Source organism: Schistocerca serialis, chromosome 4 (genome assembly GCF_023864345.2).
Source record: "Schistocerca serialis cubense isolate TAMUIC-IGC-003099 chromosome 4, iqSchSeri2.2, whole genome shotgun sequence".
NCBI classification, from domain to species: Eukaryota; Metazoa; Arthropoda; class Insecta; order Orthoptera; family Acrididae; genus Schistocerca; species Schistocerca serialis.
The window spans coordinates 563,616,123-563,634,217 of NC_064641.1; the positions used below are offsets into that span (position 1 = coordinate 563,616,123).

Genomic DNA, 18,095 nt, shown 5'->3' on the forward strand with positions numbered 1-18,095 from the left:
AACATGATACGCACACGTGTCGAATAGGTCTGCTGTTTGTCTCCACCTCACGTCGCATTCACATGTAAGCTTCGCTTCGGACCACACACACACAGGTCACCTGCGATTTAGTCATACAGTAAGCATGACAGCACAGTATTCGTTTGAAGAACAACGAGATATGGTTTTTGACAGCACAGTATTCGTTTGAAGAACAACGAGATATGGTTTTTGTTTGTGGACTAAGCGACGGTAATGCGCATGAAGCTCGACGGCACCCAGGAAGACGCCATCCACACCCGTTTACAGCCATTCACCGGCGACTTGGCGAAACAGGCTCGTTAGCGGGGTATCATGGTATTGCTGGAAGACCCTGAACACGACGGGATGCTGCATTTGAGGGGACTGTTCTCGAGCGCTTCGAGGAAGCACTTACGACACTCGAGCGGTTGGGCACAAGGGGTCACTCCGGTTAGTCTGGGAGGTTTTGAGGGATGACGGCAAGCATCCATTTAGGATGTATAGGAGGTGGGAAAAAATATGAAAACACCAGAAACACAACACATTACCATTCCTAGGGGCAGGAAACCCATTGGCATTCAAAACAGCTTCTAACTTTCTAGGAATGGGTAAATACCGCTCTTGCATGGTTTTCAAGGGAATCTTATACCATTCTTCCTAAAAATAATGACAAGCTCAGGTAACTATGATGGAGGTGGATAGCGATCACGCACTCGTCTCTCCAAAGTAGGCCACAAAGCTCAAAAATATTTGATATCTGGTGACTGTGGTGGCCAGGGGAGATTTAAAAATTCATTGTCGTGCTCGCAAAACCAGTTCTGGGTGATGCGAGCTGTGTGAAAAGGAACATTATCGTCTTGGAACACAGAATCACTATTGGGGGAACAAACATTGTACTATGAGATGGACCTGATCAGGCAAAATGGCCATAAAATCCTTGGCAACAGTGGGACACATGGAATATCAGAATATGGCAGTCGAAATCATCACCAAATCCCCACCGTGATCCAATATTGGGACGTAAACTTGGCCGGAAGTTGGAAACAGTGTGAGAACAAGACTCATGCAGCCAAATGTCTTCCTTTCTTTGCTCCATGGTCTCAGCTTTAGGGCTTCTATACCACGTTTGTTTTAGGTGTTTGCATCACTGATGAATGGTTTTGGAATTCCAGCTCGCTTCTGGATCTTCCTTCGTATTGTTTTTGGTGCTGTAAAAGTTGACGAGTGTGATATTCAGTCCTGCAGTGACTTTGGCAGCTGGCGTCCCCTGGTTTTTGGTCACTAGCCCCTTCAACGACCTTGTGTCAGGATCACTCAGCACACGCTTTCGTCCGCGTTCTAACTTAACGGATGGCTTTTCCCGCTTTCCCCGTATGCGATATAAATATTGATCGGTTCCTCTTGAAAAAAAACAACAAACATTTCGTCGATCTTTGAAGCGGAAGCACCCACCATACTAGGATAAAAAAGTTTCCCACATTCAAATGCACTTGGCTCCAACGCAGTGCTCTCAAAACTACGCAGAACACTATTCAGACCATGACTGACGCTTGTGACGTATTGAGGATATTTCACAGTTGCCGTTCATGGTCAGAATCTGCATTTATGTTCAAGCACACATCTCTCGCGTTGTTACCGTATTTTTCTCCAACCCCTGCTTTATTCATGCCTGACACAGAAATTGTAAATTTCAGTACCGTAAATTACAGTGATCATTTGTCTTACATAAAAGTAGTGTAATAGTGGCATATATCTACAGAATTATGGATATTCGGTGGTACCCTTACCGGCATCATGCTCTGGCGAACGTTGCGCTCAGGGTGCACGATGATAATGTAGAGTTTAGGCGAGAAGAGGCAGGCAAGCGTGACGCTAGCCGACAAGCTGATGGTGACGGACATGCTGGTGATGCGCAGCGGCACGTGGCTGCTGGTGCCGAAGTAGAGCGGCACAAACGCCAGCCAGATCACGCACGTCGTGTACATTGTGAAACCTGGAACAAAAGACCCACACACAAAAATGGTTCAAATGGCTCTGAGCGCTATGGGACTCAACTGCTGAGGTCATTAGTCCCCTAGAACTTAGAACTAGTTAAACCGAACTAACCTAAGGACATCACACACATCCATGCCCGAGGCAGGATTCGAACCTGCGACCGTAGCGGTCTTGCGGTTCCAGACTGCAGCGCCTTTAACCGCACGGCCACTTCGGCCGGCGACCCACATACACAACGGCTGGAACACACAGAACCACATACACAATAGGTATCTGTTTACAGACATGTGGTAATGCGCAACGGTTGGGGGCCTGAATACAGCGACCAGAATGCCAACCAGGTTACGAGCTTCATAAGTTTTGTGAAGCCTGGAACGCAAAGATCCAAATACAAAAGCGTTCTATGGCGACACACATGCAGGCGACGGGCAGCGGCAAGTGACTGCTACACTAGAGGCCATTAAAACTGATACACCACGAAGATGACGTGCTACAGACGCGAAATTTAACCGACAGGAAGAAGATGCTGTGATAAGCAAATGATTAGCTTTTAGGAGAATTCACACAAGGTTGAAGCCGGTGGCGACACCTACAACGTGCTGACATGAGGAACGTTTCCAACCGATTTCTCACACACAAACAGCAGTTGACCGGCGTTGCCTGGCGAAACGTTGTTGTGATGCCTCATGTAAGGAGGAGAAATGGGTACCATCACGTTTCCGAGTTTGATAAAGGTCGGATTGTAGACTATCGCGATTGCGGTTTATCGTATCGCGACATTGCTGATCGCGTTGGTCGAGATCCAATGACTGTTAGCAGAATATGGAAGCGGTGGGTTCAGGAGGGTAATACGGAACGGCCTCGTATCACTAGCAGTCGAGATGACACGCATCTTATCCGCATGGCTGTAACGGATCGTGCAGCCACGTCTCGATCCCTGAGTCGCGGAAGTTTGTAAGACAACAACCATCTGCACGAGCAGTTCGACGACGTTTGCAGCAGCATGGACTATCAGGTCGGAGACCAAGGCTGATGTTAACCTTGACGATGCATCACAGACAGGAGCGCCTGCGATCGTGTACTCAACGACGAACCTGGGTGCACGAATGGCAAAACGTCATTTTTTCGGATGAATCCAGGTTCTGTTTACAGCATCATGATGGTCGTACCCTTGTTTGGCGACATCGTGGTGAACGCACATTGGAAGCGTGTATTCGTCATCGCCTTACTGGCGTATCACCCGACGTGATGGTATGGGGTGCCATTGGTTACACGTCTCGGTCACCTCTTGTTCGCATTGACGGCACTTTGAACAGTAAACGTTACATTTCAGATGTGTTACGACTCGTGGCGCTACCCTTCATTCGATCCCTGCGAAATCCTACAATTCAGCAGGATAATGCACGAACGCATTTTGCAGGTCCTGTATGGGCCTTTCTGAATATAGAAAATGTTCGACTGCTGCTCTGGCCAGCACATTCTCCAGATCTCTCACCAATTGAAAACGTCTGGTCAGTGGTTGCCGAGCAACTGGCTCGTCACAATCCTCCAGTCACTACTCTTGATGAACTGCGGTATCGTATTGAAGCTACATTGGCAGCTGTACCTGTACACGCCATCCAAGCTCTGTTTGACTCAATGCCCAGGCGTATAAGGCCGTTATTATGGCCGGAGGTGGTTGTTCTGGGTACAGATCTCTCAGCATCTATGCACCCAAATTGCTTGAAAATGTAATCACGTGTCAGTTCTAGTATAATATATTTGTCCTTTGAATACCCGTTTATCATCTGCGTTTGTTCTTGGTGCAGCAATTTTAATGGCCAGTAGTGCAGTTCCGAAGACTAGTGGCACAAATGACAGGCAGATAACGTATGCCGTGTAGCAGGTGTGGCAGTGAAACGGGCGATTTTGAAACATCCACCAACGTGAATTTACATTGTTTGCAATTTAAAATGTCCATCACTAGAAAATGACGTTACGTAGGCCGCCGCCATTTTGATTCACACACATTTAAAGACTTTTACGGAAGCTGACCATCACATCTTGCAGGATTGGCTCTGGGATTCGATTAACTTCATCTCCGATTTGATCCTTCAGCTCCTGGACAGTGTGCAGTGGGTCACGCCAGAAGATCTGAGCTTTCAAATGAACCAAAGGAAGAAATCACACGCAGAAAAATTAGCGGATCTTGGAGGTCAGGAAATTTCTCCCGTTCTTGGAGATGAGATTGTCAGGAAATATGTTCTGTAGCGCGTTAATAGAATGGCACTATCTTGATGGAAGAATGTGTTTGCATTTACAGGAATATCAGCGACCTGTAGCACTTCTAGATGGTTCATTAGGTGAACATAACGTTCTGTATTTACAGTAACAGCATTGAAGCAATGACTGGGTGTTGTGTGATGTCCTTAGGTTAGTTAGGTTTAAGTAGTTCTAAGTTCTAGGGCACTGATGACCATAGATGTTAAGTCCCATAGTGCTCAGAGCCAACTGAACCATTGAAGCGATTGTCTTAAAAAAAAAAAAAAAAGGGCCCTATGATCCCAAACGATAATGCGCAGCAGCACGCAACTGCTCTGTGACTGAAGTGACGTTCCATGAAAAATTTTAGGATTTTCACGTGCCAGAATGTAAAGTTTTGCTTGTGAAAAAAGTCTGACACCTAAAAATTGATCTTATCGCTCATAATCAGGGCCTGGTTATCGTTCACGAATTCCAATTCCCACTTTAAAGTGTAACCACTTTGGAGGTCATCCACATTCCGTTTTCGCATTACCAGAACTTTTTAATGGGTGGTGTCACAGTTCATTGTGCAATATTCGCTGTACTTGCGCTCCGATGTGTCAAGTTGCAGCGCGTGCTTGTATGCAGAATGCCTGGGACTTCGGCTGAAGGCTTCTTCCACTCTTGCAACAGTCTCAAGTGTGCGCATGGATTTTGCATTTCCACTTCTATTTCGTACCATAGCACCCGTTTACATAAATTTCTGTACCCTCACTTTACAATGTGCCGATGGGACTGGGGAATTGCGTGTGAGATTGTAATGAGAACGAAATACGTTCTACGGGGCCACGTATCTGACGGTTTTGTAAATAGGATGTGCCGACGGGGCTGGGGAAATGCGTGCAAGATTGTAATGAGCACGAAATACGAGCTACGCGGCAACGTATCTGTCATTGTTTTTGTAAAACATCTTTACGGGAAACTTGCATTGTTCACCAGTTCACGACACCGTCTCGACTGAACATCAGTATCAGGCAGGGTCTATGGCTAAGGTTAGTTGTGCTGATTAATAACGCATGTTCTATTTACAGGGTTGCCAAATCACCCGTTTCACTGCCGCAACCGGCCGGAATGGCCGAGCGGTTCTACGCGCTACAGTCTGGAACCGCGCGACCGCTACGGCCGCAGGTTCGAATCCTGCCTCGGGCATGGATGTGTGTGATGTCCTTAGGTTAGTTAGGTTTAAGTATTTCTACGTTCTACGGGACTGATGACCTCAGAAGTTAAGTTCCATAGTGCTCAGAGCCATTTGATTTTTTTCACTGCCGCACCTGTTAGATTGTGAAACCTGCAACACCAAGAACCACTACGATGATACTCCTGTGTCGATGGATACGTTGGTGATACGCAGTGGAGTGTGGTTAACAGTACCAAACTACAGTAGCTTGGAGGTATGGCAGGTGACATATTTCATGTACACTATTAAGCCTGTAAGATGTTCAGAAGACTTAAAATCAGCTCTCTCGTCAATCGTTTTCGCCAGAGCCACAAAGCAATAATCAAAATAATGCTCATTCCGTGAAGTTCAGAGTGCTGAGCCCAGAAACAACGATAATTCATTTGCGAATGTCAACCCCTGTGCCAAAAGGGATCATTAAAACTTGTATCACTTCAAATGTCTAGACACAGTTCCACTTAGAGCTGTACTATAATTTTCTGCGTACTTCCGAGGAGGAATGTATACCCCTTCAAGGACTGTGATCAGTGGAACCAGGGTACAATATATGCATACTGAGGGGTTTTAGTTTTGGTGATTCATTTGTCACGATCATCAGCGATCAGATGGCGCTCATGAGGCCTGTCTGTGCACTTTCTGTTTTAACTCTGCTGGTAGTAACTGTACTAAGTTTAGAGGTGAAGAGCGTTTGCAATATTCATTCTAGAGTACAACCATAGCCCACCGACGGGTACGTACTCCTCTTGAACAGTTTCAGCCATTTGAATGGGGTCGCACTATGGCCTGCGGCAAGATGAATGGACGTACCGACAGGTTGCTGCATATTTTGGGGTTCAGTGTTTTGAAGTGTGTAACTGCTTTCAACAGTGGCCTGTGGAACATTCCCATACCTGTAGTCCAGATCCTGGACGTCCGCGCAGTACAGACACACGTCATCTTCAATGCGCCGGCCTGTGTGGCCGTGCGGTTCTAGGCGCTTCAGTCTGGAACCACGTGACCGCTACGGTCGCAGGTTCGAATCCTGCCTCGGGCATGGATGTGTGTGATGTCATTAGGTTAGTTAGGTTTAAATAGTTCTAAGTTCTAGGGGACTGATGACCGCAGATGTTAAGTCCGATAGTGCTCAGAGCCATTTGAACCATTTTTGAACCATCTTCGATGCATTGTGCTAGCGGTGGTGGCCGAACGAACATCATCTAGGAACGAAATACGGGCTTATGATGCAGCAGCCGTGTCATCACGGACCACTGGGAACAGTCTGCTTGCAGCAGGATTAAATCACGTTTTCCTCTAATAAGGCTACCAATGACAACAAGACACTGCCAAGCCAGGCTAGTCGGCCGCTGTGGTCGAGCGGTTCTGGGCGCTTTAGTCCGGAACCGCACTGCTGCTACGGTCGCAGGTTCGAATCCTGCCTCGGGTATGGATGTGTTTGATGTCCTTAGGTTAGTTAGGTTTAAGTAGTTCTAAGTGTAGGGGACTGATGACCTCAGATGTTATGTCCCATAGTGCTTAGAGCCATTTGAACCAAGCCATGTTACTCTGGTGACGCGAAAGAGTTGACTGGAGAGTGGAATGGCGCTCCGTTGTCTTCACTGACGAGAGTGTGTTCTTTCTGAATGAATGTGAGTGATGGACGTACAAGTGTATGGCATATATCTGGTGAGTTGCCTATTCGAGAGTGCATCTTCCCACGAATGTGGGGTGTGGGGGGACATCAGCTATAACTCGCAGTCATATCTGGTGTTTCTGCTTGGTAAAATAACCAGTGCCCATTAAAATGCACGCGCTATTATCTCCGTGCTACTGCCATTTGTTCAACCGGAAGGTAATGTACTTTTTTAGCAGGACAGTCCAAGTTTACATACAGTTACTGCGACGCGAAGGGCTCCTCGATGTGTACAACAACTGATATAGCCACTAAGATGACCAGATCTTTCCGCAAATGAACACTTATGGGACTTCATGAAGCGAGAACTTACTGATTCTACAGGACCTGCAAGAATCATTGTCTAATTGCAACAAAAGATGCAAGATGCTTAGGACATTCTGTTGCAGGATGCCATACGGCATCTTTGGGGTCGTTTGCGTGCTAGAGTACAGGCCAGCGTTGCCACCAGAGAGGGGACACTGTATGTTGATGCAACTGTTTGGGCATCTTCTAATATGACGTGCGTGTTTCACTTGGTCTGACAATGTTACCATATACTCCTTCAACCAGGAACTACCTGTCGCCTCACTTGTCAGAGAAATGACATCTTTGATGATACCAGATTTCTTTCCAGTAGTGTATGTTTGCTTCTAGGAGAAAAGTGGTACGTTTGAGCAAAGTGTCGAACGGCAAGTTGATAAATATCTGTTTCCAAATATGTAATTGATTGCCAGTCTGAGTGAAAAGATAACTAAAGGATATCCTGCAACCTAAGGACAACACTTCTTTGCAAAGACTACGGAGGACATTGTCCTTGGTTGACATGTGGAGAGTTCACAGAATGAATCGTCTTCAGATAACATAACGTCAGCGCTATACTACTGTGGCAGCATGAACTAACAACTGTAAAAGGCAGGTGTGGATTCGACCAGTCAGTTGCGAGCGGGTTGTGGTATGTAGATGAGGTGTAGCCGTTGCTACGGTGTCACAAATCGCAATGAAGCAAAATCTCTAAATCAAGAGTTCAAAATACTCTTCAGAATGTTCTGTAGAAGAGAAAACTAGGAGCAAAATTTGTTCCGCACACCTTGACTCCCTTAAAAAACAGCGACGCATGGACGCCTGTGTGACTCGGGTGAAATGCAAAGCGCGGACTATTCCTTGCTGAAAAAAAAAAAAAAAAAATCATCGCGGTTGACGAGACGTACTGTTATCAAATGGTTCAAATGGCTCTGAGCACTATGGGACTCAACTGCTGAGGTCATTAGTCCCCTAGAACTTAGAACTAGTTAAACCTAACTAACCTAAGGACATCACAAACATCCATGCCCGAGGCAGGATTCGAACCTGCGACCGTAGCGGTCTTGCGGTTCCAGACTGCAGCGCCTTTAACCGCACGGCCACTTCGGCCGGCCGTGCTGTTATCAATACGAACCTATCACAAAGCGACAAAGTGCGGAAATTTACATGAGAGATCGACGCTTTGACGATATAACCGACATTCAAGCCAATGTGACATGCTAGTTGTACAACATCCTAAAGGACTTTTCTGCCGGTTTCACAGGGCTGTATAAACGTTCTGTGCGTGTACAAAGTACGGGGAGACTGTGTAGAGCTCCTGAAACATTAAAACAACCATCTTAACTTTTATCCATTTTTTTTTTTGGGGACCAGTCTCGAAACTTTCTAGACTGGCAGTGTACGTACTGTCGACTGAATTTATAAATTACTGTAACCAATCACAATTATTAGTTACTCTCTGTCGCACGTTAATCCATAATATGTTCGGCATGTAGATATTTTTTATACTTCTTTGTAACAGGAGCTGAGAGACAACGCCTACAGGTGTATAGTACAAGTTCAGAAATAATACACAATTTACGTTATGATGTAGAGAAGCAACGTCAGGTGGTAAAAAAAGTAGAAGTGAAGTGGATTCAGAAACGTTTCACGCCTAATGACGTCATGAGGAAAATGGGCGTGTCGTAATTATAAAACCTGGAGAGTGAATTTATGGAAAAACGAGTGGGTAACTGTGGAAACGATGGTAGAGTATATGCATTCCTCCCCAACATTAGGAAGTAATGAAATGAGCGTTTGGTGTCATTGGCCGGGCGGCCCCTTTCGGGGCAGGTCCGGCCACCTTGGTGCAGGTCTTACTAAATTCGACGCCCCATTGGGGGACCTACTCACCGAATGGGGATGAAATGGTAATGAAGACAACACAACAGCCAGTCCCTGAGCGGAGAAAATCTCCGACACAGCCGGAAATCGAACCCGGTCCCGTAGGACGGCAATCCGTCACGCTGACCACTCAGCTATCTTTTTTCTTATCTCATTTTGTTCGCTTTCGTTCGTTGCATCTGCTCGGGGCGGACGTCGTAAGACATCCGTTTAAGTTCGTTGTTGAGCGATTAACTCAGTTTTTTTTATTAAAGAGAGCTGCTAACCCTCTGACCGAACACGCTGAGCTACCGTGCCGGCTGTTATCGGGACGGACAACATTAGGAAGTGACTGAGGATGAAACATTTTAATTTCAGCCTGGGTGTGGTTCGTTTATTAACTGACCATGGGGCATACCCCACTCATTTACTGGTCGTAAATCTCGGCCAGGAGGCTGAGAGAGAGAGAGAGAGACCCTTAACACATACTTTTGCACTGTGACCGTTCGTCCCACAAAACACGACTAGGCCAATCACACGCCGACATTACACAATCAGACCTTGTGGACCGATGTCAACGACTGTGCAGACAGTGTTCTAGAGTGCTGCATGAAGAGCACTTACAGCGACGAGAGTAAAGGTAGCGACGAGCACAAGCAACATATAGTTCTAAAGACAATAGCGAGACAGAGGGCAATGGTAGTCTTAGCAGATCGGATGATGACAGCAGCAGAGGCGAAGACAGGCCAACATAGAACAAGGACTAAATATATAGTCAATGAAGTGTCACGAAAACAAGTGTTCATAAGCAATTAGTATTAGATTGAAAGAGAGACGTAGCAATTGGGATAGCACACGCGGCTATGAAAGTAACTTTTTTAACTTTGACGTAGAATCACACCAAGGCGAGAGGCGCAAAATATTGCTGAGGCACTCCCTCCTGGACAGCATCGGTGGTGGCGTTCTGTAAATCTGAACTTCTGTCTATCTTCTTAATTTTCTATCTTCTTAGTATATAAATTGTTAATTTTAAGTATTCCGTTTCCTAATTAGTTTTAAGTTTACAAGTATTTAAAGCTTCAAGATTGTTGAACTTCGTTAAAATAAGAAGAAATCAAATAAGCTCCATATTCTCTAAATGTTCAATACCGTATTGTGGAAACACAACCTGTATTAGTAACTAGATGACAGGTAATTTTTAAATGGCAGCGGATAAAATAAAAAAACCAAATATATTAGAATCCCCAAAACGTCTTTCTACACCATTTGCAATGTAAATTGGGGTTGGTGGTACAAATTTTCTTCATGAATCGCAAAGAGAATTTGTCAATGAAATACGATCAGTAGCTGTCTACTACATCATGACCAGTTTCCAACCTCGTCAGCTGCTCGTATCCCATGACCTCACACAACTACTGCCTAGTCCGTCGTCATGTAAATAATTATAGCATGTCGAGTCCTCTGCGCCAGCACTACGAAATGGACATCTAATTATGCTTAGCAATACGTTAGACGGACAATCGGCTTTTGCGACATCATAAAAAAGCTGTTTAAATTAAAACAGCATATAACAGATGGGTTCCCCTAGCTCGTTAATATTTAACGGTGGTCACTTCTGTATGGCACCATAAGCTGCTAATAAACCAGCCATTACTTGCCATCTATTTCAATCTATCTGATAATCACGAGACAGCATAAAAGTTGTTATTGCAGCCTATATGACATCATCACTGTTGTGGCGTCACAATAAAAATAAAATTATTGTGACCCCTCTTATAATCTTATTTTCATTACTTACGTCACACAAGGAGTGTCGCCATATAGGCTTCTGTTACAAGTTTTATGTTTCCCGACGAGGATTAGATTGAAGTGAGAAGAAAATAAAGCTTTGTTTACTAGCAGATCATTGTATTATGTGAAATGTCCTTCGTTAACAGCCCTCAGTCAAGGAGATGAAGGCGTGGAACCCAAGCACTGCGAGGCTGAAATGGACCTGACAATAAGACATCACGACGTCGAGAACGCTACTAGCATGGATATGTAGGCATGTTAGCCGCCCGGATGCCAATAGTTACTACTCTACAATGCAGTTCGCAGTATATGAACTACATCATGCGCTTAAAAGCAAGAGTGTATTTATCAGACCGTACTGAAGCGGTGAAAAGTGGTGAAAATCTCTTCTGAACAGCTCGCTGCAAGGCATCCCCGATATACTCAATAATGTTCATGTTTGAGGAGTTTTGTGAGACTTTTAAACAATAATCTGTTACTTTGCTATCACCTGAACTGTTACGACAGTTGACAGTTTAATCTCGGAAACTTTGAAAGTAGAGAATACATTCGTTGGATGTTTCCGTTCATAATGTATCAACGCATGTTATGAGTTTACCCCTTAATTGTACCTCATGCTATGCAATTAATCAACAAGACAGAAACTACGGTTCTTTGGCTATTCATGCTTGTTAAACAGAGAGGCATGTAAAAACAAACAAAAATCTACACTGAAGCCGAGCGAGGTGGCACAGTGGTTAGCACACTGGACTCGCATTCGGGAGGACGACGGTTCAATCCCGCGTCCGGCCATCCTAATTTAGGTTTTCCGTGATTTCCCTAAATCGCTCCAGGCAAATGCCGGGATGGTTCCTTTGAAAGGGCACGGCCGACTTACTTCCCCGTCCTTCCCTAATCCGATGAGACCGATGACCTCGCTGTTTGGTTCAAAAAATGGCTCTGAGCACTATGGGACTTAACATCTCAGGTCATCAGTCCCCTAGAACTTAGAACTACTTAAACCTAATTAACCTAAGCACATCACACTCATCCATGCCCGAGGCAGGATTCGAACCTGCGACCGTAGCGGTCGCGCGGTTCCAAACTGAAGAGCCGAGAAACGCTCGGCCACCAGTGGCCGGCTTGCTGTTTGGTCTCTTCCCCCAAACAATCCAATCCTACACTGAAGAGCCAGGTAAACTGGTGCACCTGCCTAATATCGTGTAGGCCCCCTCCCCACGAGCACGAAAAAGCTCCGCAACACGACGTCGCTTGGACTCGACTAATGCCTGAAGTAGTGCAGGAGGGAACTGACACCATGAATCCTGCAGGGCTGACCGTAAATCAATAAGAGGACGACGGGGTGAAAATCTCTTCTGAACAGCACGCTCCAAAACATCCCAGATATGATCAGTAATGTTCATATTTGAGAAGTTTGGTGGCCAGCCAGAGGAAGTGTTTAACCGCAGAAGAGTGTTTCTTGAGCCACTCAGCAGCCATTCTGGATGTGTGGGGTAGCGCATTGTCCTGCTGGAATTGCCAAAGTCCGTCGGAATGCACAATGAACTTAAATGGTTGCAGGTGATCAGACAGGGTGCTTAAGTTCGTATTATCTGTCAATCGTATCTAGACGTATTAGGGGTCCCATATCACTTCAACTGCACATGCGCCACACCATTAAAGAGCCCACCAGCTTGAACAGTCCCCTGCTGGCATGCAGGGTCATAGGTTCATGAGGTTGTCTCGATACCCATACATGTCCATACGATAGATACAATTTGAAAGACGACTCGTCCGACCAGGCGTCACGTTTCCAGTTATCAACAGTCCAACGTCGGTGTTGTGGGCCCAGGCGGGGCGTAAAGCTTTGTGTCATGCAAGGGTACACGAATGGGCTTTCGGCTCCGAAAGCCCATATCAATGATGTTTCGTTGAATGTTTCGCACGCTGACACTTGTTGATGGCCTAGCGTTGGAATCGGCAGCAAGTTGTGGGAGGGTTGTACTTGTGTCACCTTGAAAGATTCTCTTCAGTCATCTTTGGGCCCGTTCTTGATGGATGTTTTTCCAGCCGCAGCGATGTTGGAGATTTAATGTTTCACGGGAGTCCTGATATTCACGGTACATTCGTGAAATGGTCGTACGGGAAAATCCCCACTTCATCGTTACCTCGGAGATGCTGTGTTCCAGCGCTTGTGCGCAGACTATAACACCACGTTGAAACACACTTGATAATCTTTCATTGTTGCTGCAGTAGCCGATCTAACAACTGCGCCAGACACTTGTTGTCTTGTATAGGTGTTGTCAACCGCAGAGCCGTAGTCTGCCTGTTTACATATCTCTGTACTTGAATACACATGCCTATATCACTTTCTTTGGCGCTTCAGTGTGTAACTTGTTTTCCAATGAAGCTATTGATCTCTCCTCATTTTTCATTATCTGTCCATGCAAACTGGATTATACCTGTTTTGTCTAACATGGGCTCTGCCGTGAGATGTGGACTCATGATATAACTGAAAATAGCCGACCGCAGTGGCCGAGCGGCTCTAGGCGCTTCAGTCCGGAACCGCGCGACTGCTACGGTCGCAGGTTCGAATCCTGCCTCGGGCTTGTACGTGTGTGATGTCCTTAGGTTAGTTAGGTGTGGGTAGTTCTAAGTTCTAGGGGACTGATGACCTCAGATGTTAAGTCCCATAGTGCTTAGAGCCATTTGAACCATTTTGATAACTGAAAAATCTTACAGTTTCCGCGTCAGTCTTTATATTTTATTGGTCCGCTACGGTTTTCGAAGATGACACCATTATCATCAATGGTAAGGCAGCCAGTTCTAAATGCGAAACTTGTGGATTTTTTGCAATAGCATGCGAGGAGGCCTTGAGGTTACTTGCGTTTTGTATTGATGATAATGATCTAAAGTAGCCATATCAGTTGAATGTTGTCACATTTTTTCAGTTTAAAGAACGCCAACACGAAACTGCCAAAAGCTGCTGTAATGAGTCTTTATTAACCAAATTGCTAGTATGTGACGTGTTTTAAGCAGCGTCTGTGTTTATAGAACGTTTGCTGTGCGAACTAATGTAATCTTGGCATATTTTTTTATTTTGTTAAGTAAATTAACAATGCTGCATTTTGTAATTCCTTTTAATCTGGACTACACGAAGAGACTGCGTTGTGTCTTTACGTGTGGCACTTACACTCTCAGAAACTACACTGATGGACAAAAAATCCCAGCACCAAGGAGGAGTTCTGCGAGATAAATGAAAGTTGGTAGGCGTGTTTCAACAATTGTAATATGACGTCTATTAAAATTTCGCATCAGTCGCATGAAACTGACGCTAGCAGCGCCACTGTGAGGATACATATGACATTTGCTGTAAATAGGCGCTGTAACGGCCGTGAGCATCAGTTGCTTTGAGATTGGGTTTAGTGAGTTGATGTTAGACAAGAATGCCTTTAAAACGACGTAGCAGCAATTATCAGCAGCACACTAAGTATGAACGAGATCGTGTAACAGGGCTAAGAGAAGCTGTGTTCCGGACGGCCACGTTGTGCTACCGAAGCGGAAGACCGTCGTGTTCGGCTTGTGGTTGTGGCGCATCGTCCTGTATCTGCATCAGCGATTCCTGTAGCAGATGGCATCACATCGCCTCAACGAACTGTTACAAATCGGTTATTTCAAGAACCACTCTGAGCCAAATGCCCTGTAGCGTGGTCTCCACTAACCCAAACCACCGCCTTTCGCGACGTCAGTGGTGTCAAGCGACAGCTCCTTGGAGATAGTCGAGGTCTGTTGCGTTTTCTGATGAAAGAAGGTTCTAACCTCGGTGCCAGTGTGTGTTTGTTAGTAGGCCTCTCTGCGGCCTAGACACAATGGACCTACACCTGATATGGTGTGGAGTACGATTTCATATAACAAGAACAACACTCTCGTGGTTATGCCACGCGCAGTGACTGGAAATTTCTACGTCAGTCTGTGATTCAAGCTGTTGTGCATCCATTTATGAACAGCATTCCAAGGGGTATCTTCCTACTGGATAACGCTCGTCCACTTACCATTGTTGCAACTCTACACACTCTACGAAGTATCGACTTGTTTGCCTTGGCCTGCTCGATCACCAGATCTGTCTCTAGACATCATCGGACGACAACTCTAGTGTCATCAACAACCAGCGTTAACTGCCCCTGTATTGACCGACCAAGTGCAACAGTGTTGGAACTCCGACCCACAAACTGACGTCTGGCACTTGAACAACACAATGCATGCACGTTTGCACGTTTGGATTCAAGATTCTGTTGGTTACACCGGATTCAAAGGAATCGTGCAATATGCCCTAGACAAATACAAGGTGCATTCAAGTTCTAAGGCCTCCGATTTGTTTTTCTAATTAACTACTCACCCGAAATCGATGAAACTGGCGTTACTTCTCGACGTAATCGCCCTGCAGACGTACACATTTTTCACAACGCTGACGCCACGATTCCATGGCAGCGGCGAAGGCTTCTTTAGGAGTCTGTTTCGACCACTGGAATATCGTTGAGGCAATAGCAGCACAGGTGATGAATGTGCGGCCACGGAGAGTGTCTTTCATTGTTGGAAAAAGCCAAAAGTCACTAGGAGCCAGGTCATGTGAGTAGGGAGCATGAGGAATCACTTCAAAGTTATCACGAAGAAACCATTGCGTAACGTTAGCTCGATGTGCGGGTGCGTTGTCTTGATGAAACAGCACACGCGGAGCCCTTCTCAGACGTTTTTGTTGCAGTGCAGGAAGCAATTTGTTCTTCAAAACATTTTCGTAAGATGCACCTGTTACCGTTAGTGCCCTTTGGAACGCAATGGGTAAGGATTACGACCTCGCTGTCCCAGAACATGGACACCATCATTTTTTCAGCACTGGCGGTTACCCGAAATTTTTTTGGTGGCGGTGAATCTGTGTGCTTCCATTGAGCTGACTGGCGCATTGTTTCTGGATTGAAAAATGGCATCCACGTCTCATCCATTGTCACAACCGACGTAAAGAAAGTCCCATTCATGCTGTCGTTGCGCGTCAACATTGCTTGGCAACATGCCACACGGGCAGCCATGTGGTCGTCTGTCAGCATTCGTGGCACCCACCTGGATGACACTTTTCGCATTTTCAAGTCGTCATGCAGGATTGTGTGCACAGAACCCACAGAAATGCCAACTCTGGAGGCGATCTGTTCAACAGTCATTCGGCGATCCCCCAAAACAATTCTCTCCACTTTCTCGATCATGTCGTCAGACCGGGTTGTGCGAGCTCGAGGTTGTTTCGGTTTGTTGCCACATGATGTTCTGCCTTCATTAAACAGTCGCACCCACGAACGCACTTTCGACACATCCATAACTCCATCACCACATGTCTCCTTCAACTGTCGATAAATTTAAATTGGTTTCACGCCACGCAAATTCAGAAAAGGAACGATTGCACGCTGTTCAAGTAAGGGAAACGTCGCCATTTTAAGTATTTAAAACAGTTCTCATTCTCGCCGCTGGCGGTAAAATTCCATCTGCCGTACGGTGCTGCCATCTCTGGGACGTATTGACAATGAACGCGGCCTCATTTTAAAACAATGCGCATATTTCTATCTCTTTCCAGTCCGGAGAAAAAAAATCGGAGGCCTTACAACTTGAATGCACCTCGTACATTCCTAGTAAGGTCTTAAGGGATGGAAAAGACCGACCATGGTTTTAATAGCTGTGTTAGCAAAACTTTTATGTAAATAGAGAGAACTTTATCTTAGATTCACGAGAAGTAAAAATCTAGCTGAAAAACAAAAGGTGAACGAAGCGGAAATGAGCGTAAGGAGAGCAATGAGAAATGCGTTCAATGACTTTGAAAGTAAAACTTCGTTAACCATCTGAGTAAAATCCCTTAGAGCTTATGATTGTATGTAAAATCAGTAAGTGGCTCAAAATCATCTATTTATTCATTCAGTGACCATACTGGTACCAAAACGGAAGATAACGGAGAGAAGGCCGAAATACTGAATTCGGTCTTCCGAAATTATTTCACTGCAGAAGATGGTAACACGATCCCTCCTTTCAATCATCGTACGACCGTCGAAATGGCACCGATTTTGGAATAGAAAAAAATCGCTATAAGATTGTACATAGATAATGAGAAAGAACTTGCTCCTCTCCAATCAGTAATTAAGTGTAGATCGCTTGAGCACCGAAGGGTACCTAGTGACTGGAAGAAAGCGCAAGTCGTCCCCATTTTTAAGAAGGGCCATAGAACAGACGCATACAGCTACAGATCTATAATGTTGACGTCAGTCTGTTGTAGAATTAGGGAACATGTTTTATGCTCAAGAATTATGACGTTCTTAGAGAAGGAAAACCTCCTCTATAAAAGCCAACATGGATTCCGCAGACAGAAGCTCTGCGAAACTCAGCTCGCACTGTTTGTCCATGAGATACACAGCGGCGTAGACAATGATGCTCAGGCTGATGCCGTGCTCCTTGACTTCAGGACCGCATTTGACACCGTCCCGCACTGTCCTTTTGCGAAGAAAAAAGACTAGCTTAATGAGTATCGGAGCAGTTTTGCGTCTGGATTCAAGACTTCCTTGCAGACAGAACTCAATACGTCGCTCTTAAAGGAACAAAATCAACAGATGTAAAGGTAATTCCCGGTCTAGCCCTAGGAAGAGTGGCAGGACCGTTGCTGTTTACAACATACATATATAATATGGTAGAAAGCGTCGGATGCTCTCTAAGCATGTTTGCAGATGATGCGGTTGTCTATAACAAAGTAGCAACGCCAGAAGATAGTAACGATTTGCGGAATGACCTCCAGAGAATTTATGAATGGTCCAGTCTCTGGCACTTAACACTGAACGTAAATAAATGTAACATACTGCAGTTACGTAGGCAAAGGAATCCACTACCGTAGAGCTACACAGCTGCAAACAGTATCTGCCGTAAAATATCTAGGAGTTACTATCCAGAACGACCTTAAGTGGAATGACCACATAACACAAATAGTGGGAAAATCGGATGCCAGACTTAGATTCATAGGAAGAATCTTAAGGAAAT

General features: G+C 45.4%; 1 protein-coding gene across 1 annotated transcript in view; it reads right to left on the minus strand.

Moving 5' to 3' along the window:
* LOC126474016 (metabotropic glutamate receptor 4-like) overlaps positions 1–18,095 on the minus strand; it is an 873,060-nt gene that overhangs the window by 41,962 nt on the left and 813,003 nt on the right. The window contains exon 12 of the mRNA XM_050101416.1: positions 1,788–1,993. Within this exon, the coding sequence (XP_049957373.1) occupies positions 1,788–1,993 (206 nt within the window). The remainder of the gene's footprint in view (positions 1–1,787; positions 1,994–18,095) is intronic.